Source organism: Durio zibethinus, chromosome 23 (assembly GCF_047325235.1).
Source record: "Durio zibethinus cultivar Kanyao isolate XHJ-2024 chromosome 23, ASM4732523v1, whole genome shotgun sequence".
In the NCBI taxonomy this organism is placed as follows: domain Eukaryota; kingdom Viridiplantae; phylum Streptophyta; class Magnoliopsida; order Malvales; family Malvaceae; genus Durio; species Durio zibethinus.
The window spans coordinates 7,022,256-7,044,324 of NC_143184.1; the positions used below are offsets into that span (position 1 = coordinate 7,022,256).

General features: G+C 29.5%; 3 protein-coding genes across 3 annotated transcripts; all 3 read right to left on the reverse strand.

Moving 5' to 3' along the window:
* Positions 1 to 801: 801 nt before the first annotated feature.
* Positions 802 to 3,680, reverse strand: LOC111313486 (vinorine hydroxylase-like). The gene is made up of 2 exons (XM_022914174.2): positions 2,600 to 3,680; positions 802 to 1,709 (listed from the first exon to the last, which is right to left on the reverse strand). Exons 1-2 carry the CDS (start codon positions 3,539 to 3,541, stop codon positions 1,080 to 1,082), a joined length of 1,572 nt encoding a protein of 523 aa, XP_022769909.2. The 5' UTR covers positions 3,542 to 3,680; the 3' UTR covers positions 802 to 1,079.
* An 8,736-nt stretch (positions 3,681 to 12,416) lies between these two features.
* LOC111313101 (vinorine hydroxylase-like) lies at positions 12,417 to 15,268 on the reverse strand. The gene is made up of 2 exons (XM_089752927.1): positions 14,185 to 15,268; positions 12,417 to 13,294 (listed from the first exon to the last, which is right to left on the reverse strand). The coding sequence occupies exons 1-2, from the start codon at positions 15,124 to 15,126 to the stop codon at positions 12,665 to 12,667; spliced, it is 1,572 nt and encodes a 523-aa protein (XP_089609053.1). The 5' UTR covers positions 15,127 to 15,268; the 3' UTR covers positions 12,417 to 12,664.
* A 3,143-nt stretch (positions 15,269 to 18,411) lies between these two features.
* Positions 18,412 to 21,709, reverse strand: LOC111313487 (dimethylnonatriene synthase-like). The gene is made up of 2 exons (XM_022914175.2): positions 20,727 to 21,709; positions 18,412 to 19,292 (listed from the first exon to the last, which is right to left on the reverse strand). The coding sequence occupies exons 1-2, from the start codon at positions 21,675 to 21,677 to the stop codon at positions 18,663 to 18,665; spliced, it is 1,581 nt and encodes a 526-aa protein (XP_022769910.2). The 5' UTR covers positions 21,678 to 21,709; the 3' UTR covers positions 18,412 to 18,662.
* Between the last annotated feature and the right edge of the window lie 360 nt (positions 21,710 to 22,069).

A 22,069-nucleotide genomic window follows, 5' to 3' on the forward strand; every position in this document is an offset into this window, starting at 1 on the left:
AACCATCGGAAAAAGACAAATAGAAAACCAATCAAGTTGTTTAGATCCAAAATAAAAGGAATGGCTATGGGGATTTCATTTTTCATTATTCAAGTGAACAAATCCTACCTTTTTCGGTTAGATTATAAACCACATATACATAGAAAATGTAAGCAAATCATATACTATTAGGTTTCAAATATATCATATAAACACTACCAACATATCTAGAGCTGATACATGGTGGCAGGAAGCCGTACACTCGGGATAACTTCAAGCGGAGTTGCCTTGGGCATTGTAACGCGAAGCCCTTCGGTCATATTAACAGGCTGATTGAACGGTGTGGTTAAGTCAAATCCCTGGTTTAAGCGACCAATTGTTAATTGTATCATTTGCAATGCCAACTTCATCCCTCGACAGGATCGTCTAAATAATATAGTATTTTGTAAGGTTCTAATAAGAAACTCATTGTCCAGAGTGGCTGAAGGTTTTCATAGAAACGATAAATTTGAATCATAATGTCTTGTTATTGAATAAAATTATTCATTTGATCTTTTTATGAAGAGATTTAATTTGAATAAGCTCTTGTATATTATAGTTTTTAAAACTATGATAGATAATATCATTTGACAATTCATTTCTTGTTCTATTTATAAAAGATTGAGGTAATTAGCTACTTCTACATAATCTGAATTACAAAAGTAAGGCAATAAATAATTAGAATTTTGATTATATATATATATATGTGTATATGTGTTAACATTAATTTATTAGGTGAGGGCTAAGGAGTGAGATTTTAATTTATACAGATACTTCCATACATTTCTTTTTTTTTTTTTATGAAATTAGGAGTATAAGAGAAATTATATTGATAATAAAATATTACAGTAACTTTGATAATTATTTCTCCTACTATGGCCAAACAAGGAATCCTCCTCTATTGCAGCAGAGGTAAGTCGATGAGATTTTGATTTTTTTCGGATCTTATTTTTAATGTTCAAAGTCCAACTCTTAATAATCTTATATATATATATATATATATATATAAAGCAAGATGCAGCATAAGTTGCAACCAAATAAGTATGCATGATCATATCTGTTTAGAGTTGATCATAAAGCTTTGCAGACAGGCGTGGAGTAGGAATAACTTCAAGCGGAGTTGCCTTGGGCATGGTAAGGCCTAACCCTTCGGTCATATCCACCGGCATATTCAATGGAGTTGTCAAATCAAATCCTTGAAGCAAACGAGCAATAGTCAATCGTGTCACTTGCATTGCCATTGATATCCCAGGACAAGATCGCCTCCCAGACCCAAATGGAATATATTCAAAATGTTTACCGAAAACATCAACGTTCACATGGCTAGAAAGAAATCTTTCGGGCAGAAATTCTTCAGGATTAGACCAAATTCTCGGGTCTCGATGCAACTTCCACAAGTTGACAAACAAAAGAGTCCCCTTGGGGATATGGTAGCCCCCAACACAACAATCTTCCATTGCTTCATGTGGAACCGATAAGGGCCCTGGTGGGTACAGGCGCAGTGTTTCTTTAACAATGGCCTGGAGATAAGATAATTTCTCCATATCAGAGTCCTCAACCCATCTTTCCCTGCCGATTTTAGAGTCTAGCTCTTCTTGGGCACGCTTCAAGGCACGCTTATTGTTCATCAAGTTGGATAAAATCCATGTCAATGTGATCGATGTTGTGTCAGCTGCTGCTATTATTAGATTCTACAGAATATAAATTAAAAGAACGGACCATTAATAAATAATATCCACTAGAGTGTAACCACAGTCTTTCCTTGATTACCAATTATTAGTGGTTGATACAAGGGCACTGAAATCCTTGGCTTGCCTTTCTACAATAGAACTTTCCTTGGGGGAGTGTGATATTTTACACAGTAATTTTTTGACGGTGCTTTATGCGATCATGAATTTTTCAAATTTAAAAGTAAAATGCAAAATCATATTTACTTAAAAATAATCTAATGATGAAACATAATACATATATAAACCAAACTTCACGTAAATACATAGGGTCATAATTATTTAAATATTAATTTGAAGGAATAAGATTTATAAAATAAGAGAAAATTATTTTAATTTGTGTAATTCAAATACAATTAACTTTAACGTACCTTTAAAAAAAAAGATAAAATCACAATTTTGTTTTTTGTTAAAAATAAATTTTTAATTTTTTTAAATATTACTTAACTTTTATATATATTTAAACATTTTTTACTTTTACTTGAAAAATCAAAATAATAACACTAAGCATTATTACCAAGTTAATGACAAACATTAAAGAGTGTGTTTATTTATTTAAAAAATTGTAATTAATATATTATTTATTTTTGAATTTATAATAAAATTTTTAAAATATTTTTTTAACTAATTTTAATAAATATTTATAAACCCTCGTTAATGGGATTTTAAATTAATAATAAAAAACTTATATAATCCATATAATTTGATGTGGTCTATGTTGTCTTTGCTTAAGTGTATGTGTACCATTGTTCCTGATTCTTTTTATCACCACAAGTATAGGTACTATTAATTTGATTCTAATTCAAGTATATATTAATTACTATATAGTAAATTGAAGATAACCAAGAACGTACCATTACGGTTGCCTTGATGATTGTGTCACGAGGGTGGCCAAATATAGATTCTTCTGTAACCTTTGACAGAAGCACATCGAGGAAGTCCTGATTGTTGTCTGCTTCACCCATGTCATGTCTCTTCAATTTACGTTCACGAACCCAACCTTCAATGATTGAGTCTAGCTCTTTCGAAACACGCTTCATGCTTTTCACTTGGCCCTGAAAATCTATCCATTCTAGAACGGGAATTACGTCTGCTGGAGCAAAATTACCTGCAAAATAAAAAAGTTCTTTGATGGTTTTCACTGCATGTTGCTCCTCAGCATCATCTTTGCCCTCAGCACACGAAAAATATCGCTTCCCTTCAATCATTTGTAGGATTATGTTAATGGTGAGTAGTTCCAGCCGGTAGGTAATATCTACTTTGTTGTTCGGATTTTTTTCATTCCTCTGGCAAAACGAGTACAACTTTCTGATAAATGCGTCCACATTGGAGATTCTGACGTGCTTTAAAGCCTCGAGTATACGACCAGACAAGAGTTCAGCCACTGCTAGCATACGAATGTCACGCCAATATGCTCCGTAAGGAGCAAAGCCCATTGCTGCATAGTTGTAGCCTAAGTACTTTCCCGCAGTTGATCTTGGTCGACTAGCTAATATCTTGTCATTAGTAGTGAAGCAGTCTTTAACAGCCTCGTGGGTGCTAATGACAAGGGCACGCTGCTGTCCAAGCCGAAATGTGAAGACAGGACCATATTTATCTGCCATGGCTCCCCAGGTTCGAGCAGGTGTGCTTTGGCCACCCAGCAAGTGCAAATGGCCTATCAGCGGCAGAGCACCTGATGGTTCTGGTGCTAGCAATATTGTCCCCTTACTCTTATTATGACGCCTCAATAGACTGCAGAAAAGTAGCAACCCTAAAAGCCATGCAATTGCTTGGAAATGAGTGTAGAGATCCATGATTGGAGTAGGGATGTCGACCTATTTAGATTGGATTTCAATTCGGTTTTTTGATGATGGTAGGACAATTAGAAAACATGAACCAATGGAGCAGAGGTTCGCCAAGGAGAACTTTTAAATTGATTTGCCTTCTACAACTTCGAGTATTTAAAATGGGAACAGACTGCTTTCTATTTATAGTTACTATTATTTTATTTAATTATTTATTGTTATAGTTACACAATGAAGCAAGTTACAAGATGTTGATTGGAGCTTAGATTTTTTAAGCATCTTGATCTATTTGAAGTGCAATCTATATTACAAATAAATTGTCTGATTAAGTTTAGTCTTACTAGTTAAGTCATGATACTAACTTAATTAAAAAATATATGAAAAAATTAAAAAAAAATTACATGATAAAATAGGAATATTCATGTCTTTCAATTTTTATTTAATATATTTTATTTTTAAAAAGCATCTATTTTTTCTTAAAAGACTATTCACTTTAAAAATATTTTCTTCCCATTTTTTCTCTCCAACATTTTTTTCACATATTTTGTTGATCTTTAGCATAGAGTGGGCACACATATTTCTAGTGCTCATAAAAGAAAAGCTTTGCTTTTGATAGATTAATAAGTAATTGATTCAATCGGTTAGATTCATTTTTTTAACGAAAAAATTATGAATTTTAATCACGTTGATAGTAATAAAGTTATATCAAATACATAATTTATAATCACATGTCTTAAACTATCAAATATGATATATTTTATTATAATTTAAAAAATTGAATAATTTATTTATTTTTAAATTTAAAAAAAAAAAAGCTTTGGACAGATTTTATAAAACCAGTTAATGTGTTAACCCAAAAAAAAGGACGATTAATTTATTTATTTATTATAATTATAATTACACATTCGAGCTTGCGTGATAAAAGATACATGATTGAACAGTAAACATTTAAGCATGTTCATCTGTCTTAAGGGATGGTCTGAAAATACTATTCTCAAATAATTATCTCTCACGACGTGGCAATAATTTATTGGTTTAAATGTAATGAATTATAGATCACACATCCACAACTTTAAATGTTATCTTCTGACTTTATGTCATGACAAAATAGAAAAGCTGGTAGCATGACTTAAAACTGTCCACACGCCAAAAAAATACATGACGCACAACTGTCCACACCGTTAGGACTTCCACAAAAAATAAAAGTTTTTTCTTTTACGTATATTAGGTTCAATATACTGACAATGTACCTTTTTTTGTTTAAGCAAATGTCTTAAGTATCGTATGTTGAGTTAGGGGTTGATTTTTATAGAATTATATTTTTTATTATAATAGTTTATTTTAATATTTTTTGGTATAATAATTTTTTTATTTAAATGAGTCAATGATATATTTATAATTTAAAAAAATTTTAATACAAAAAATCTATAACACTATAATAATTATAAAATATATTAATTTATATCACTATAAATTATGATATAAAAATAAAAAATTATTTTTAAGATTAATATAAAAATAAAAAAATAATATAAAAATTTAAACACATATATTTAATATTTCACAATAAGTTTTTATAAGTAATATTTGAATGTGGAACTTACCAAGTCTAAACGATCTTAAAGTAGTGCATTCACAAGAAAAGAATTAAAAGCTTATATGAAAAATAAATAAATAAGATTTGCATGACTTAGAGGGTTTATAATTATGATATAAAATAATATAAATAAAAAAATATGATAACTTTAATAAAATAACTTTCTAAAAAGAGAATCTGATTTTTTTTACATTTTTTATGAAATTATAAATATAAAAAAATTACAATCATAATAAAATAACTTTGATAATTATTTCTCAAATATAGCCAAACAAGGAATCGTCTTTTATTGCAGAATCGTAGACAACACTAGGTCAACGAGATCCTAATTTTTTTAGATTTATTTTTAATGAGCTTAGGTTGTTTTTAGATCCTGATTTAAATTTGAGAAATCTCATTCTAAATTCAAATTGTTTTGAGTTTAAATGATTTTAAGTTCAATCTTTCTTCTTTTTTTTTATCAATTTAGATCAGAATAGGTTTAGAATTGAGATTTTTTGAGTGAATTTTGGATTTGAATTCATTCAAACGCCTTTATTAGAGGGGTCAATAGCAAAGGTTATGTTTGCCAAAGCCTAATTATGTGGTAGGTAAGGGTTAAAACGTTTCGGCTAGGTTTTGAAATTTTTTTTTATTAGTGAGCAGTATTTTAATTTTTCATAAATCAAAATTTATTTGTCAATAGATATATTATAAAAATTAAATTATTTGTCAAATGAATAAAAGTGAGCATATTGGTTATCCTAGTTTACTACAACAAATTCCAATTCCTACACAAACTTAAAAAATGATAACCATGGACTTTGTGGAAGGACTACCTCAATCTCGTAAATTCAATTGTATTATGGTCATCATTGACAAATTTATCAAATATGCACATTTCTTGCCTCTTTCTCATTCTTACACTACCTTAGATATGGCTAACGCATATTTAAGGCAAATTCATAAACTTCATGGAGCTCTAAAAGCTGTTATATCATATAGAGATAAACTTTTCACTAGTTCTGTGTGGTAAGAATTGATAAAGCTATTAAGCATTTCTTTATAGTTCAGCACAGCCTATCACCCAGAGTCAAATGACCAGTTTAAGAGATTAAATCAATGCCTTGAGTAATACTTAAGGTATATGTGCTTCCTTAAGCGAAAAACTTGGATTCAATAGCTACTTTTAGCTGAATGATGGTACAATACTAGCTATCATACTATCATAAAAATGAGTCCTTTCTAGGTTTTATATGGGTATCCACCTCTTAGGCTTTCTTGGAATGTCAGTAATGAAAAAAGAATATCAACTGTGGAAGAATTGTTTAAAAAACAAAAAAATTTGAGTAAGCTACTAATTGACCAATTGGAAAAAACTCAACACAAAATGAAGTTTTATACTAATAAAAATAGGACTTAAAAGGAGTTTCAGGTTAGGGATATAGTGTATTTAAAACTATAGCCTTACAAGCAGACTTTTCTTGCGTTAAGAAAAAATTTAAAGCTATCATCAAGGTATTATGGTCTTTATCATGTAGTTGTAAAGATTAGGAAAGCAGTTTATAAGTTGCAAGTACCAAAATTTTTAAAGTTGTATTAGCCTCTTAAAGAAAAAGGTCGGCACTAAGATAATGGTTGGATAAATATTTATAAAGGAAAGAAAATGATATATATACCCCTTGTTTGGATAATTAAAATTAACAAAAGAAAGGAAATGAAAAGAATTTTAACACCCATTGTTTGGATAAAAAGTGAAAAAAAATGAAATGATTTATTATAATAATTTTTTCTAATTATAACATTTCATTATCTGTGATTTTATAGCACTCCTAAACTATGATATGTTCACTATCTTGTATGACCTCATAATTATTGCTATATCAGTGATTTTTAATCAAGTGAAATAGAAAGATGTTTTATAAAAATGCATTGATGAATTTTTTTACCATTGTCAAAATTTCAGCACATTATCACTTTGACAATGTATTCATATAAAAGCTATTAAATATAAAAAATACAATCACATAAAAAATTACATCTCATAAAGCAAAAAAATATGTCTATTCGTATTCAATCACTTTGACGAAGTAGTTAGGTTTTTTTTTACTAGGTTTTTAATATTAATAAAAAGATGGATATAATAGTCTTTTTATAAAAATAAAATTTTTTCGACTTTCTTTTCCTTAGCTTTTCCTTTAAATTGGGATATTAAAATTGTGAGGATTACAAAGAAGATCAAAGGTTATTGAGTTTTTATCTCTTTTTTTTCTTTAAATTAAAAATTTATCCAAACAAAAAAAAGGTTTTCTGTTTTATTACATTCCTTTATTTTCCTTTTCTTTTCTTCCATTTTCCTCAATCCAAACATAGTGTAGGGATGTCCCTAGTATAACCCCTCCTAAAGTAGGCAAGAATGGGCAACCACTGATATATGCAACTATTGTACTTGATAAACAAATGGCGAAGAGAAATAACAAGATAATCACTCAGCTACTGGTAAAGCGATCTAATATAGGTCCAAAGAATGCTATATAAAAGGATTTCTCAATCCTTAAATCTCAATTTTTACTTTTTGATCCTTGGAGAATAAGGATGCTCTCAGAAAGAGAGTAATGTGATGAAGTTAGAAGCTAACAAAGACACCAATAAAAGGCTAAAGGAAATTGGCAATAAAAATTATGTAAAGGAGTTGAGAATAGAGTTACTTGGTACAAGCTATCAAGCCAATGATTAATTGATTATAAAAATAATAATTAAAAAATAATAACTATCTGTATCATGGATTGTAATTCATTAATTATAAACTATTATGGATATGTATATTTTTGACATAAATGAGAAACCCAATTTTCGTACTCTCGTATCTCTCTTTTCTTATCTTATTTTTCTTTTTTTCTAATTTTTTTACTCTTATTTAAATTAACTCTTGATTAATTTAATAGTATCATTCTATTACAAGGACGATATTTATCTGCCATAGCCGCAAGGGTTCGGGCAAGGGATGGTTGGGCACCAAGCAGGTGAAGGGGGGCCTACGATGGGCGAGGCATGTTACGCTTCTGGGGCTAGTAATTTGGCCTCACAATTATGCCTGCAAAGCCTCTGCATGCCTCCATAAATTGTACGATAATACCAGTCCAAAAAAGCCTCCTACGACTGCGGGTAGATAAGAGGAGAAATCAATGTTAAGATAGGACTAAATAACCTAGAATTTTTTAATTACTGGATTTGTAATTTCATGTGCGTAGTAGTAGCAGTAACGGCAGGAGTAACCATGTCACAACTGTACTAGTTATTTATTTTGGTAAAGCAATGACGCTAGATTTCCTAACTTTTTGGATAAAATGGAAACGAAGAAGTTTGAAGAGAACATTGGCCATTTCGTTTAATATTCAAATATATCATTGAATTTTAGTAAAGAATAAACTAAAACTTTTGTTTTTTTTTAATAAATGGCAATTTTATTTATGCAAGAAGCAAGAAAAATGCTACCCAACAAACTGTACAAACATTCATCAATTATATATTAAGATGAATGAATAACAGTCATACTACACCCAAATAAAATTGTTATTTTTTATTACATGTAAATAAAATTATAGTTTTTATTTATTTATAATTATCATCATAAATTTTTAAAATGAATAAAAAAATCCAACAACATAAAATTAACATTAGTTATCTAGCAGTGTTAATAAACACAAATTATAATTAGTCTCCCTTTATTTCAGTTAGCTTCTGATAGTAAGGACGATTGGCTTTCTCTCTTGCACTAGCGGCCCCAATTTCCAGCTTCCTCTCATGGCGGCACAATGCAAATGTAGAAGACCCTTGAATCTCAAATAAATTTTTAATTTAAATAGAAAAAAGAATAATATAATCATCCAACAATAGTCAGAAGATATTGATCAGAAAAAAAAAAAAAAAGTGAGAAGAGAGGGAATTGTGACTATAGACACCCAATTTGATCCAGGTGCAAATGGATAGGTTCACTTTGTTTTTTTTATATTTTATTTTTATATTTTATATTTTTATATTTTTATTATTTATTTTTTTATATTTTATATTATATTTTTTTTTCTTTATATCTTATGTATTTGTTATTTATTTATTATTACTATTTATTTTTTATCTAGTTATATATTTATTATCATTTATCTATTGTAATTTATCTAGTATTATTTTTATTTGTTAATATTTTGATTTATCTGATTTTTTTTCTTTAATTATCTATTAATATTTTATTTATTTGTTTGATTTTTATTTTCTTTTTCAGATTTTTTTTTTGGCTAAAGATTAGAACAATTTTGAAGAATCCTACCGTGAATGAAAATTCAATCAGAGTCCATATTAGATTCAATAATTAAATCCCAATCCAAAGATGAGTTGGGATTGATCAGAAACTCTTCTGATCAATCCCTATAAAAGGACCATCGAATCAAAAAAAAAAACAAAAAAAAAGAGATACCAGTTGAGAGAAAAAAAGGAAACACATAGAAGATTTAAAGGCTAAAAAGGTTTTGGTGCATTTAGAACAGCTCTAGGAATCAACAGAAATTTTTGGAGAATTTTTGCGATTTTTTTTTTTGAAAATTTTTGAAAAATTTTCAGATTCCGATTGAATTTTCCGTCAAATGTTAAATTTTTCGGTAACTATTCCGGCCAAGTTTGAATTTTTCGGCCAGCTACCCAATTTTCGACAAGAATTTTCAGAAACCGACCAACTTTTCGACGAACTTCCCGTAAAAAACTCAAATTTCGGTGAAATTTTCAGAATCCAGTGAATATTCAATCGAAGTTCTTTGGGTATTTTAGAGAGAAAGGAGAGAAAAGAAAGGAAGAGAGAGAGAGAAAAAGCTCGATCTGTTGAAAAAAATGAAGGAATTAACCTTTTATACCCGTTGAAAACTATGTTGTTTTGGCGTTAATGTGCCAATAAGATTTGTGCATTTTGAAATCGAGTGACCCGACTCGAGTGTCAACCCGCGTTCAACCCGTTTCTTTGAGTCGTTAGCGGAGCCGAGCCGATACTCCTGAGCCGCTTCTCCAAGCCATTTTTCTTCCTTAAGCTGAGCCGTAAGTCGAGCCGTTTTCAGGTTTGTTTTTTAATATTTATTTATTTATTTATTTATTATTATTTAGTGATTAGATTATATTTGTTTAATACCTTTTTTATTTTTTTTCCTTTATTTTAATTTTAATTTTTTTAATTTTTTATTTTATTTTCTTTAAATAAAATTCAAAAAAAATATTTTTGGAGAAAAGTTGAAAGTATCAATTTTCCTCGAAATTAAAGTTTTCAAAAAAAAAATATTTTTGGAGAAAATGTGAAAGTATCAATTTTTCTTAAAAATAAATTTTCAAAAAAAAAAATGTTTTGAGGAAAAGTTGAAAGTATCAATTTTTTTCGAAATTAAAGTTTTCAAAAAATATTTTTGAGAAAAAGTTGAAAGTATCAATTTTCCTTAAAATAAATTTTTAAAAAAAGATTTTGAGAAAAAGTTGAAAGCATCAATTTTTCTTGAAATTAAAGTTTCCAAAAAAATGAATTTTTTGAGAAAAAGTTGAAAGTATCAATTTTTCTTAGAAATAAGTTTTCAAAAAATATTTTGAGGAAAAATTGAAAGTATCAATTTTTTCTACACAAAAGCAATCATTTTTTTTCTTTCTTTTTATTTTTTTGAATTTTTTTTAATGTTAAATAATCCGACGATGGAGCCTCTACAAGTGAAACAGTAGTTTTCTTACATACTCTTGAGGTGAGGAGATTTTCTCAATTTTCTGTTAAAAGTATTAAAGTCAATTAAGAATAATTTCTAATAATTAATTACTTGATAAATTTTTTGAAGCTTATTCGATAACATAAAATTAAGTTGGTATCATATTTTGATTGGCGTTGTGAGGGTGTTATAACCTTCTTCATACGTAACCAAACTTCCGAACCATGTTTTGGTTAGTAGACTCGAACTTACTCTTTTAGAGACCCTTAAATTTAGGTGTTCCTTTAAAAGGATAAATTCTTTGAGTGATCAATTATACTTAAATAAAAAATATTAATAATAACTCTTTTATATTAATATCTGATGATAAATCTTCAAATTTAGACGTTATGCACTAACCTATGTGGGTATATTTTGGAGTTGCAAAAGCTTCCAGAGATAAAGCCATCGAAGCAGAACGAATACATAAAAGAAAGAAAGATGACTAGTTCCTGTTGCCAAAGAAACCAAGAAAGAGATCACAAGGGGCAGGGGAGCTTGGAACACGTGGGAGGGGTTGGATGGTAAAAGGGGGAATAAGGATAGAAGCAAATGAAGTAAAAGATCAACGGTGGTATAATGATCCTGGAAACCCCAGCCTAGAATTACAACGTGGTTGGATGCTGACGCTGCTGGTACGTACCGCAATAATTCTAGCTGTCGTTATGGGGACGTGGCCCATGGGGCTTAGCACCGCTCCGCTCTTAACCATCGGAAAAAGACAAATAGAAAACCAATCAAGTTGTTTAGATCCAAAATAAAAGGAATGGCTATGAGGATTTCATTTTTCATTATTCAAGCGAACAAATCCTTCGTTTTTCGGTTATATTATAAACCACATATACATAGAAAATGTAAGCAAATCATATACTATTAGGTGTCAAATATATCATATAAACACTACCAACATATCTAGAGCTGATACATGGTGGCAGGCAGTCGTATACTCAGGATAACTTCAAGCGGAGTTGCCTTAGGCATTGTAACGCGAAGCCCTTCGGTCATATTAACAGACTGATTGAACGGTGTGGTTAAGTCAAATCCCTCGTGTAAGCGACCAATTGTTAATTATATCATTTGCAATGCCAACTTCATCCCTGGACAGGATCGTCTAAATAATATAGTATTTTGTAAGGTTTTAATAAGAAACTCATTGTCCAGAGTGGCTGAAGGTTTTAATAGAAACGATAAATTTGAATCATAATGTCTTGTTATTGAATAAAATTAATCATTTGATCTTTTTATGAAGAGATTTAATTTGAATAAGCTCGTGTATATTATAGTTTTTAAAACTATGATATATAATATCATTTGACAATTCATTTCTTGTTCTATTTATAAAAGATTGAGGTAATTAGCTACTTCTACATAATCTGAATTACAAAAGTAAGATAAATAATTAGAATTTTGATTATATATATATATATATATATATGTGTGTGTATATGTGTTAACATTAATTTATTAGGTGAGGGCTAAGGAGTGAGATTTTAATTTATAACAGATACTTCCATACATTTCTTTTTTTTTTATGAAATTAGGAGTATAAGAGAAATTATATTGATAATAAAATATTACAGTAACTTTGATAATTATTTCTCCTACTATGGCCAAACAAGGAATCCTCCTCTATTGCAGCAGAGGTAAGTCGATGAGATTTTGATTTTTTTCGGATCTTATTTTTAATGATCAAAGTCCAACTCTTAATAATCTTATACATATATATATATATATATATATAAAGCAAGATGCAGCATAAGTTGCTACCAAATAAGTATGCATGATCATATCTGTTTAGAGTTGATCATAAAGCTTTGCAGACAGGCGTGGAGTAGGAATAACTTCAAGCGGAGTTGCCTTGGGCATGGTAAGGCCTAACCCTTCGGTCATATCCACCGGCATATTCAATGGAGTTGTCAAATCAAATCCTTGAAGCAAACGAGCAATAGTCAATCGTGTCACTTGCATTGCCATTGATATCCCAGGACAAGATCGCCTCCCCGACCCAAATGGAATATATTCAAAATGTTTACCGAAAACATCAACGTTCACATGGCTAGAAAGAAATCTTTCGGGCAGAAATTCTTCAGGATTAGACCAAATTCTCGGGTCTCGATGCAACTTCCACAAGTTGACAAACAAAAGAGTCCCCTTGGGGATATGGTAGCCCCCAACACAACAATCTTCCATTGCTTCATGTGGAATTGATAAGGGCCCTGGTGGGTACAGGCGCAGTGTTTCTTTAACAATGGCCTGGAGATAAGATAATTTCTCCATATCAGAGTCCTCAACCCATCTTTCCCTGCCGATTTTAGAGTCTAGCTCTTCTTGGGCACGCTTCAAGGCACGCTCATTGTTCATCAAGTTGGATAAAATCCATGTCAATGTGATCGATGTTGTGTCAGCTGCTGCTATTATTAGATTCTACAGAATATAAAATAAAAGAACGGACCATTAATAAATAATCTCCACTAGAATGTAACCACAGTCTTTCCTTGATTGCCAATTATTAGTGGTTGATACAAGGGCACTGAAATCCTTGGCTTGCCTTTCTACAATAGAACTTTCCTTGGGGGAGTGTGATATTTTACTGAGTAATTTTTTGAAGGTGCTTTATGCGATCATGAATTTTCCAAATTTAAAAGTAAAATGCAAAATCATATTTACTTAAAAATAATCTAATAATGAAACATAATACATATAGAAACCAAACTTCACGAAAATACATAGGGTCTTAATTATTTAAATATTAATTTGAAGGAATAAGATTTATAAAATAAGAGAAAATTATTTTAATTTGTGTAATTCAAATACAATTAACTTTAACGTACCTTAAAAAAAAAAGATAAAATCACAATTTTGTTTTTTGTTAAAAATAAATTTTTAATTTTTTTAAATATTACTTAACTTTTATATATATTTAAACATTTTTTACTTTTACTTGAAAAATCAAAATAATAACACTAAGCATTATTACCAAGTTAATGACAAACATTAAAGAGTGTGTTTATTTATTTAAAAAATTGTAATTAATATATTATTTATTTTTGAATTTATAATAAAATTTTTAAAATATTTTTTTAACTAATTTTAATAAATATTTATAAACCCTCGTTAATGGGATTTTAAATTAATAATAAAAAACTTATATAATCCATATAATTTGATGTGGTCTATGTTGTCCTTGCTTAAGTGTATGTGTACCATTGTTCCTGATTCTTTTTATCACCACAAGTATAGGTACTATTAATTTGATTCTAATTCAAGTATATATTAATTACTATATAGTAAATTGAAGATAACCAAGAGCGTACCATTACGGTTGCCTTGATGATTGTGTCACGAGGGTGGCCAAATATAGATTCTTCTGTAACCTTTGACAGAAGCACATCGAGGAAGTCCTGATTGTTGTCTGCTTCACCCATGTCATGTCTCTTCAATTTACGTTCACGAACCCAACCTTCAATGATTGAGTCTAGCTCTTTCGAAACACGCTTCATGCTTTTCACTTGGCCCTGAAAATCTATCCATTCTAGAACGGGAATTACGTCTGTTGGAGCAAAATTACCTGCAAAATAAAGAAGTTCTTTGATGGTTTTCACTGCATGTTGCGCCTCAGCATCATCTTTGCCCTCAGCACACGAAAAATATGGCTTCCCTGCAATCATTCGTAGGATTATGTTAATGGTGAGTAGTTCCAGCCGGTAGCTAATATCTACTTTGTTGTTCGGATTTTTTTCATTCCTCTGGCAAAACGAGTACAACTCTCTGATAAATGCGTCCACATTGGAGATTCTGACGTGCTTTAAAGCCTCGAGTATACGACTAGACAAGAGTTCAGCCACTGCTAGCTTGCGAATGTCACGCCAATATGCTCCGTAAGGAGCCAAGGCCATTGCTGCATAGTTGTAGCCTAAGTACTTTCCCGCAGTTGATCTTGGTCGACTAGCTAATATCTTGTCATTAGTAGCGAAGCAGTCTTTAACAGCCTCGTGGGTGCTAATGACAAGGGCACGCTGCTGTCCAAGCCGAAATGTGAAGACAGGACCATATTTATCTGCCATGGCTCCCCAGGTTCGAGCAGGTGTGCTTTGGCCACCCAGCAAGTGCAAATGGCCTATCAGGGGCAGAGCACCTGATGGTTCTGGGGCTAGCAATATTGTCCCCTTACTCTTATTATGACGCCTCAATAGACTGCAGAAAAGTAGCAACCCTAAAAGCCATGCAATTGCTTGGAAATGAGTGTAGAGATCCATGATTGGAGTTGGGATGTCGACCTATTTAGATTGGATTTCAATTCGGTTTTTTGATGATGGTAGGACAATTAGAAAACATGAACCAATGGAGCAGAGGTTCGCCAAGGAGAACTTTTAAATTGATTTGCCTTCTGACAACTTCGAATATTTAAAATGGGAACAGACTGCTTTCTATTTATAATTATTATTATTTTATTTAATTATTTATTGTTATAGTTACACAATGAAGCAAGTTACAAGATGCTGATTGGGGCTTAGATTTTTTAAGCATCTTGATCTATTTGAAGTGTAATCTATATTACAAATAAATTATCTGATTAAGTTTAGTCTTACTAGTTAAGTCATGATACTAACTTAATTAAAAAATATATGAAAAAATTAAAAAAAAATTACATGATAAAATAGGAATATTCATGTCTTTCAATTTTTATTTAATATATTTTATTTTAAAAAAGCATCAATTTTTTCTTAAAAGACTATTCACTTTAAAAAAATTTTCTTCCCATTTTTTCTCTCAAACATTTTTTTCACATATTTTGTTGATCTTCCACAGAGAGTGGGCACATATATTTCTAGTGCTCGTAAAAGAAAAAATAAGTTTTTGATAGATTAATAAGTAATTGATTCAATTAATTATATTTATTTTTTTTTATGAAGAAGTATTGAATATAAGTCACATCGATCATAATTTATTAAGATTATCTCAAATGCATGATTTACAGTTAATTATTTTAAACTATTAAATACGATACATCTTATTATAATCTAAAAGATCGAATAATTTATCTATTTTTAAATTTTTTAAAAAAAAAAGTTTTGGATAGACTTTATAAAATCAGTTAATGTGTTAACCCAAAAAAATAGACGATTAATTAATTTATTTATTATAATTATAATTACACATTAGAGCTTGTGTGATAAAAGATATTGATTGAACAGTAAACATTTAAGCATGTTCATCTCCGTCTTAAGGGATGGTCTGAAAATACTATTCTCATATAATTATCTCTCATGACGTGGCAATAATTTATTGGTTTAAATGTAATGAATTATAGATCACACATCCACAACTTTAAATGTTATCTTCTGACTTTGCGTCATGACAAAAATAGAAAAGCCGGTAGCATGACTTAAAAATGTCCACACGCCAAAAATATACATGACTTAAAACTGTCCACACCGTTAGGACTTCCACAAAAAATAAAACTTTCTCCTTTTACGTATATTAGGTTAAATATACTGACACTGTACCTTTTTTTGTTTAAGCAAATGTCTTAAGTATCGTATGTTGAGTTAGGGGTTGATTTTTATAGAATTATATTTTTTATTATAATAGTTTATTTTAATATTTTTTGGTATAATAATTTTTTTATTTAAGTGAATCAATGATATATTTATAATTTATAAAAATTTTAATACAAAAAATCTATAACACTATAATAATTATAAAATATATTAATTTACATCACTATAAATTATGATATAAAAATAAAAAATTATTTTTAAGATTAATATAAAAATGAAAAAAAAAAATTTAATACATATATTTAATATTTCACAATAATTTTTTATAAGTAATATTTGAATGTGAAACTTACCTAAATATAAACGATCTTAAAGTAATGCATTCACAAAGAAAGAATTAAAAGCTTATATGAAAATAAATAAATAAGATTTACATGATTTAAAGGGTTTATAATTATGATAAAAAATAATATAAATAAAAAAAATATGATAACTTTAATAAAAAAAACTTTATAAAAAGAGAATCTAAATTTTTTTTCGATAAAAATGTTTTTATCAAAATCCTTCAAGTTTACAAAATACATAAAATATACACCACATAAAATTAATATTTAATATCTTGATGTGATGTTGATATTACATAAAATTAATTAGAGATGACTAGGATGACTTGACGTGACAAATGACATCTTGGATCTTATGTTTGAACAAAAAGAGCACAGGGTACGATAAAGACAAACAAGTGGGAGACCAATACACCCAAAATGTGAACAAAGGCCCAAAATAAAATAGAAAAGAGCAGCACCAATGAAAACACATCCTAAACTGCATAGAACATCGGAGTCACCGAAAACCTTTAGAAAATACACTCACAATCTGCACTAAAATCAGCAACAGACAATACGCGTGGCACCGAGATTAGGCACACCCACCTGCATGCCAAAGCCAAAAAGGTTCGGCTTTGTTTAAAAACAATTTTGATTAATGAGCAGTATTTTGACTTTTTCAAAATCAAATCAAATATGAATAAAAATTGAAATGCATTTTATCATTTAAATCAATTCCATTGGTCAATTTTTTTAATTTAACAAAATAGTTTGTAAACATTATTTTAATTTATTTACTTAAATTTATAAATAAATATTAAAAAGGTATAACAATAATATAAAAATAATAAAAAATACAATTTGTTTGGTTAGGATAATTTTTTTTAAATTATTGGGATAATTTTGTTTTTAAATTATAAACCAAAATATGAACTTAATTGCCATCTTTATTTTTTTACATTTTTTATGAAATTAAAATATAAAAAAATTACAATTATAATAAAATAACTTTGATAATTATTTCTCAAATATAGCCAAACAAGAAATCGTCTTTTATTGCAGAATCGCAAACAACACTAGGTCAACGAGATCCTAATTTTTTTAGATTTATTTTTAATGATCTTAGTTTTTTTTTAGATCCTGATTTAAATTTGAAAAATCTCGTTCTAAATTCAAATTGTTTTGAGTTTAAATGATTTTAAATTCAATCTTTCTTTTCTTTTTTTATCAATTTAGATCATAATAAGTTTAGAATCGAGATTTTTTGAGTGAATTTTGGATTTGAATTCATTCAACCGCCTTTAATACAGGGGTCAATAGCAAGGTTATGTTTGCCAAAGCCTAATTATGTGGTAGGTAAGGGTTAAAACGTTTCGGCTAAGTTTTGAAAATTTTTTTGATTAGTGAGCAGTATTTTAATTTTTCATAAATCAAACTGAAATCTATCAATATAACAAAGAAAGATATTAGCAATAAAAACTTTCGTTGTCAATGTCATCAATTTCGTCGATAATAATATTTTTACAGAGGGTTTTAGTGACAAATTTCTATCAATATTTCTTACATATTTGTCACTAAATTATTTTTCCATTAAAATATTTTTTAAAATTAAATTTAAAATTTCATTGGTAATATTAGTTGGCAACAAAAATTTCCATTGATAATTGTAATTTTCTTTCAATTTTTAAAAATCTTAATTATGAAATTCCATCCATAAAAGCCATTAATAAAGGATTCATATTATTTTTAATAGTAAGGATTCATATCCTCTATTAATTTAAAATTTATTTTTTCCCTTGCACAAGTTAGAGCTAAGGGTATATCACCCCTTTGGAATTAAACTTAAGATTGTATTATAGGCCTGATATATAGATATCCAATCCCTTAAAAGGGAGGGATAAGACCACTAAGCCAAGGCCCTTGATTATTATTTATCTACGTTCTAAATCTCAAATTTATTATGCCTTAAAGGCACTTATAAAACTCCTCCGAAAGGCGTGGGGTGAGAACAACTTCAAGAGGATTCAGCTTGGGCAAGGCAAGGCCCAGGCCTTCGGCCATGTCCACTGACTTGCCATCCGGTGTTCTAATGTCAAATCCCTGAAGCAGTTTCCCCAGTGTCAAGTGAACAACTTGCAAGCCGAACGTTATTGCAGGGCATGATCTTCTACCGGAGCTAAATGGCATGTACTCGAAATTTTGACCCCTAACATCAAAATGAGCATGAGTTGTCATAAACCTTTCCGGTTGGAACTGGCCAGGGTTTTCCCAAACTCTTGGGTCTCGCTGCAATTTCCAAAGGTTGATGATCAAACGGGTGCCCTTAGGGACATGATACCCAGCAATGCAACAATCTTCCGTGGCCTCACGGATTCCAGTTATGGGACCTGGTGGGTACAAGCGCAGAGTTTCCTTGACAATGGCTTGTAGGTATTTCAGGTTCTTGATATCTGGTTCTTCAACCCACCTATCTCTTCCAACGTGGAGGTCCAACTCCTCTTGTGCTGCCTTTAGCACGCTTGGATGATTCAATAGTAAAGAGAGTACCCATGTTATTGTCACAGATGTGCTTTCTCCTCCAGTCAAGGTAAGAATCTGCAAACAACAGCACAATTTTAAGTATATGTGATGTGGCCACTTTCCTAGTAATTTTTTCTTTTTGTTTTTAATATGTTTTTTCTTAATTCTTCCACTCTTGGTATATCTCAATCTCAGTATTTTCGTCTTTTATTTTATTTCCTGGAAAGTATTTCAATTAATTTGAACTACTTAAAAAATTTAATGCCAGGACCCATGGTTTACTGCATGATTATTTTTTATTTTTTAAATTATGTTTTAAATATAAGATAAATAAATTTTTATATTAATTTTTAATGGATGATAATATGTGGATAAATATAAATGTATTTTTTTAGAAATAAATAATAAAAATATTTAAAAAACACAAATACAAATTAAAGATAAATATAAGTACATATCTTTTTAGAGTAACTCAAACTTGATTTTGATTTGATATAAATTATTCAAAAAAATAAGTTTTAACTCAATCTTGTTTTAGAAAAAAATTGTATTGATTGTACCGTGACGAAACAAAATATATTAGATATAAGTTGTTTTATCATCTCTACATCTATTTTATCTAATAAAAGAATTTTAAAAAAAAATTGCCAAAAAAATAAATAAATTGGATGGCATGTGAATTTATTAAATTAAAATACTAAATAATAATGTTTTAATAAAATATTTAAATATAAAATTAATTAAATAATAAAATATATATTTTATATATATTCAAGAAAATGTATACCGTACAAAACCTTACTTTTACATAAACTCAATTTAAAAAGAAAACTCAATCCTATTATTCTAAATTTAAAAAAAAAAAGTGCAGTAATTGAATTAGTGTAAATAGAAATTTATTGAGTATGAGTTATTTTGTTATCTCTATTTCAATTAATTTTTTTATTATAAAATTTATTTAATAAAAAACTAAAACATTAAAAATTAAATAAAATGAAAATAAAAAAATAAAAAACTTTAAATAATAAACATCCGAGATGAAACAAAATACATTAAACTCATCTTCGATCAAATCCAATTTTAAAAATATCTTGCTTACATGGTTATGAATGGTTGAACCTTGTTTCGTTAAAATTGAAGCTTTATTTTCTAAAAAATATAATAAAATAAGTGACAAAATTTATAACGATTTACTCTCATGGTAAGCATTGTGTCTATTTTATACACAAGCTATAATTTTCATTAGAGATTATACAGCGTGATAATAAACTTTTAAAATGATGATCTTTTAAATATAAGAATAATTAAAACAACTAAATTACATGTATAAAAATTCAGTGTAAAAAATTATTTTTAATTAGACTAGACACAATTTAACGCATTTATATATAGCCTTAGAGGTTAGGAATTGAAAATATTCATCAAAGACTTTAAGTGTAAATCGTGAAAAAAAAAAAAAGAGATGTATGAGATGCTAGTAATAACTAAAGCTCAAGATAGGAACCATACCAAGGTTGTTGCTTTCACAATAGTATCGCGAGTATGCCCTGAAATTACAGCATCCTCTGGCAGGTTCGCTAACATTACGTCCATGAAGTCACTTTCACAAGTACTCTGGCTCTCCTTTTTTCTCCTAAGATGGTCCTCCAGCCAAACACTGATTACTGAGTTAAGTTCCTTTGCTGTCTTCTTCATGGAACGCACATGCCCTTGAATATCCATCCATTCAAGGTAAGGCAGAGCATCTGCCAAGACGAAAATCCCGCAGAGATACAGGGCTTGTTTTATGGCTTTTTCGTACCGCCATGGCTCACTATTTACTTGAGCGTAAGTGCTACTAGAAAATCGCTTTCCAACGAGCATCCTTAGGTTTATGTTGAAAGTCAAGCGTTCCAACACCTCGTTCATAGTCACTTGGGCGCAATTATCAGCACTATTTTGTGCACAAAGTCCGAACAACTCTTTGATAAACAAGTCCATTTCGGAGAAACGAATGTGCTTCAGCTTCTCAAGACGATGGCTTGAAAGAAGCTCAATCGTGGCAATCTTGCGGATATGACGCCAATACTCTCCGTATGGAGCAAGTGAGAAAACGGCGTTGTTGTAGCCCATATGCCTCCCAGCTGCGATATTTGCTCGCGTAGCCAGTGTTCTGTCATTGTTGATCAAGCAATCCTTGGCAATTTCCCAACTGCTCACCACTAACACTCGATGAATACCGAGCTTGAGTGAGTAGAGTGGGCCATATTTGTCAGCCATAGCTCCTAGCTTCTTGCATAGTGTTTCTTTCCCACATAGGAGATGGAGGTGACCAATTAGTGGCCATGAGCCAGATGGTTCGGGGATACAACTTTTCTTAGAATGTTTTGATTTATTTCTCGAGAAAACATATAGAACCAGCAGGAAAGCTAAGACCCCTTCAATTAGCTGGATAAAAGCATAGAGATCCGTGGTGATCATGGGAGATTGGAATTCAAGTTCTATATATGTTCAAACTAGTATTATTGTCTACTGCTATTTATAGCTGAGGGAACCCGACCCTTTAGTTATACAAAAATAAATATATTTTCTTTTGAAATAATTACTACAATTTTAATTTTTAATTCTTCAAAAATTATTAATATTTTACTTTTTATCTAAATTAACTTTTTTCTATATTTTAAAAAATAAATAACAAAAATAATAACAAATAACTCCTTACTTTCGCTAGTGAAAACTCTTATCATACAATTTTTTTTTAATGCAAAAAAAGAATGTCTTAATTTAAGAATAAATGATCTAGTTTTAGAATAAGAGAAGAAGTTATATTTTTTAATTTAAATATTTGTAAATTTGTACTCCTAATATGACAT

What these genes read in the sequence shown, in the direction of transcription:
- LOC111313486 (XM_022914174.2), bottom strand. Translation starts at nt 3,541, where the DNA reads ATGGATCTCTACACTCATTTCCAAGCAATTGCATGGCTTTTAGGGTTG. An exon ending in TCATCAAGGCAACCGTAATG is followed by an intron (nt 1,710 to 2,599) that starts GTACGTTCTTGG and finishes TATATTCTGTAG; the next exon opens with AATCTAATAATAGCAGCAGC.
- LOC111313101 (XM_089752927.1), bottom strand. Translation starts at nt 15,126, where the DNA reads ATGGATCTCTACACTCATTTCCAAGCAATTGCATGGCTTTTAGGGTTG. An exon ending in TCATCAAGGCAACCGTAATG is followed by an intron (nt 13,295 to 14,184) that starts GTACGCTCTTGG and finishes TATATTCTGTAG; the next exon opens with AATCTAATAATAGCAGCAGC.
- LOC111313487 (XM_022914175.2), bottom strand. Translation starts at nt 21,677, where the DNA reads ATGATCACCACGGATCTCTATGCTTTTATCCAGCTAATTGAAGGGGTC. An exon ending in TTGTGAAAGCAACAACCTTG is followed by an intron (nt 19,293 to 20,726) that starts GTATGGTTCCTA and finishes TGTTGTTTGCAG; the next exon opens with ATTCTTACCTTGACTGGAGG.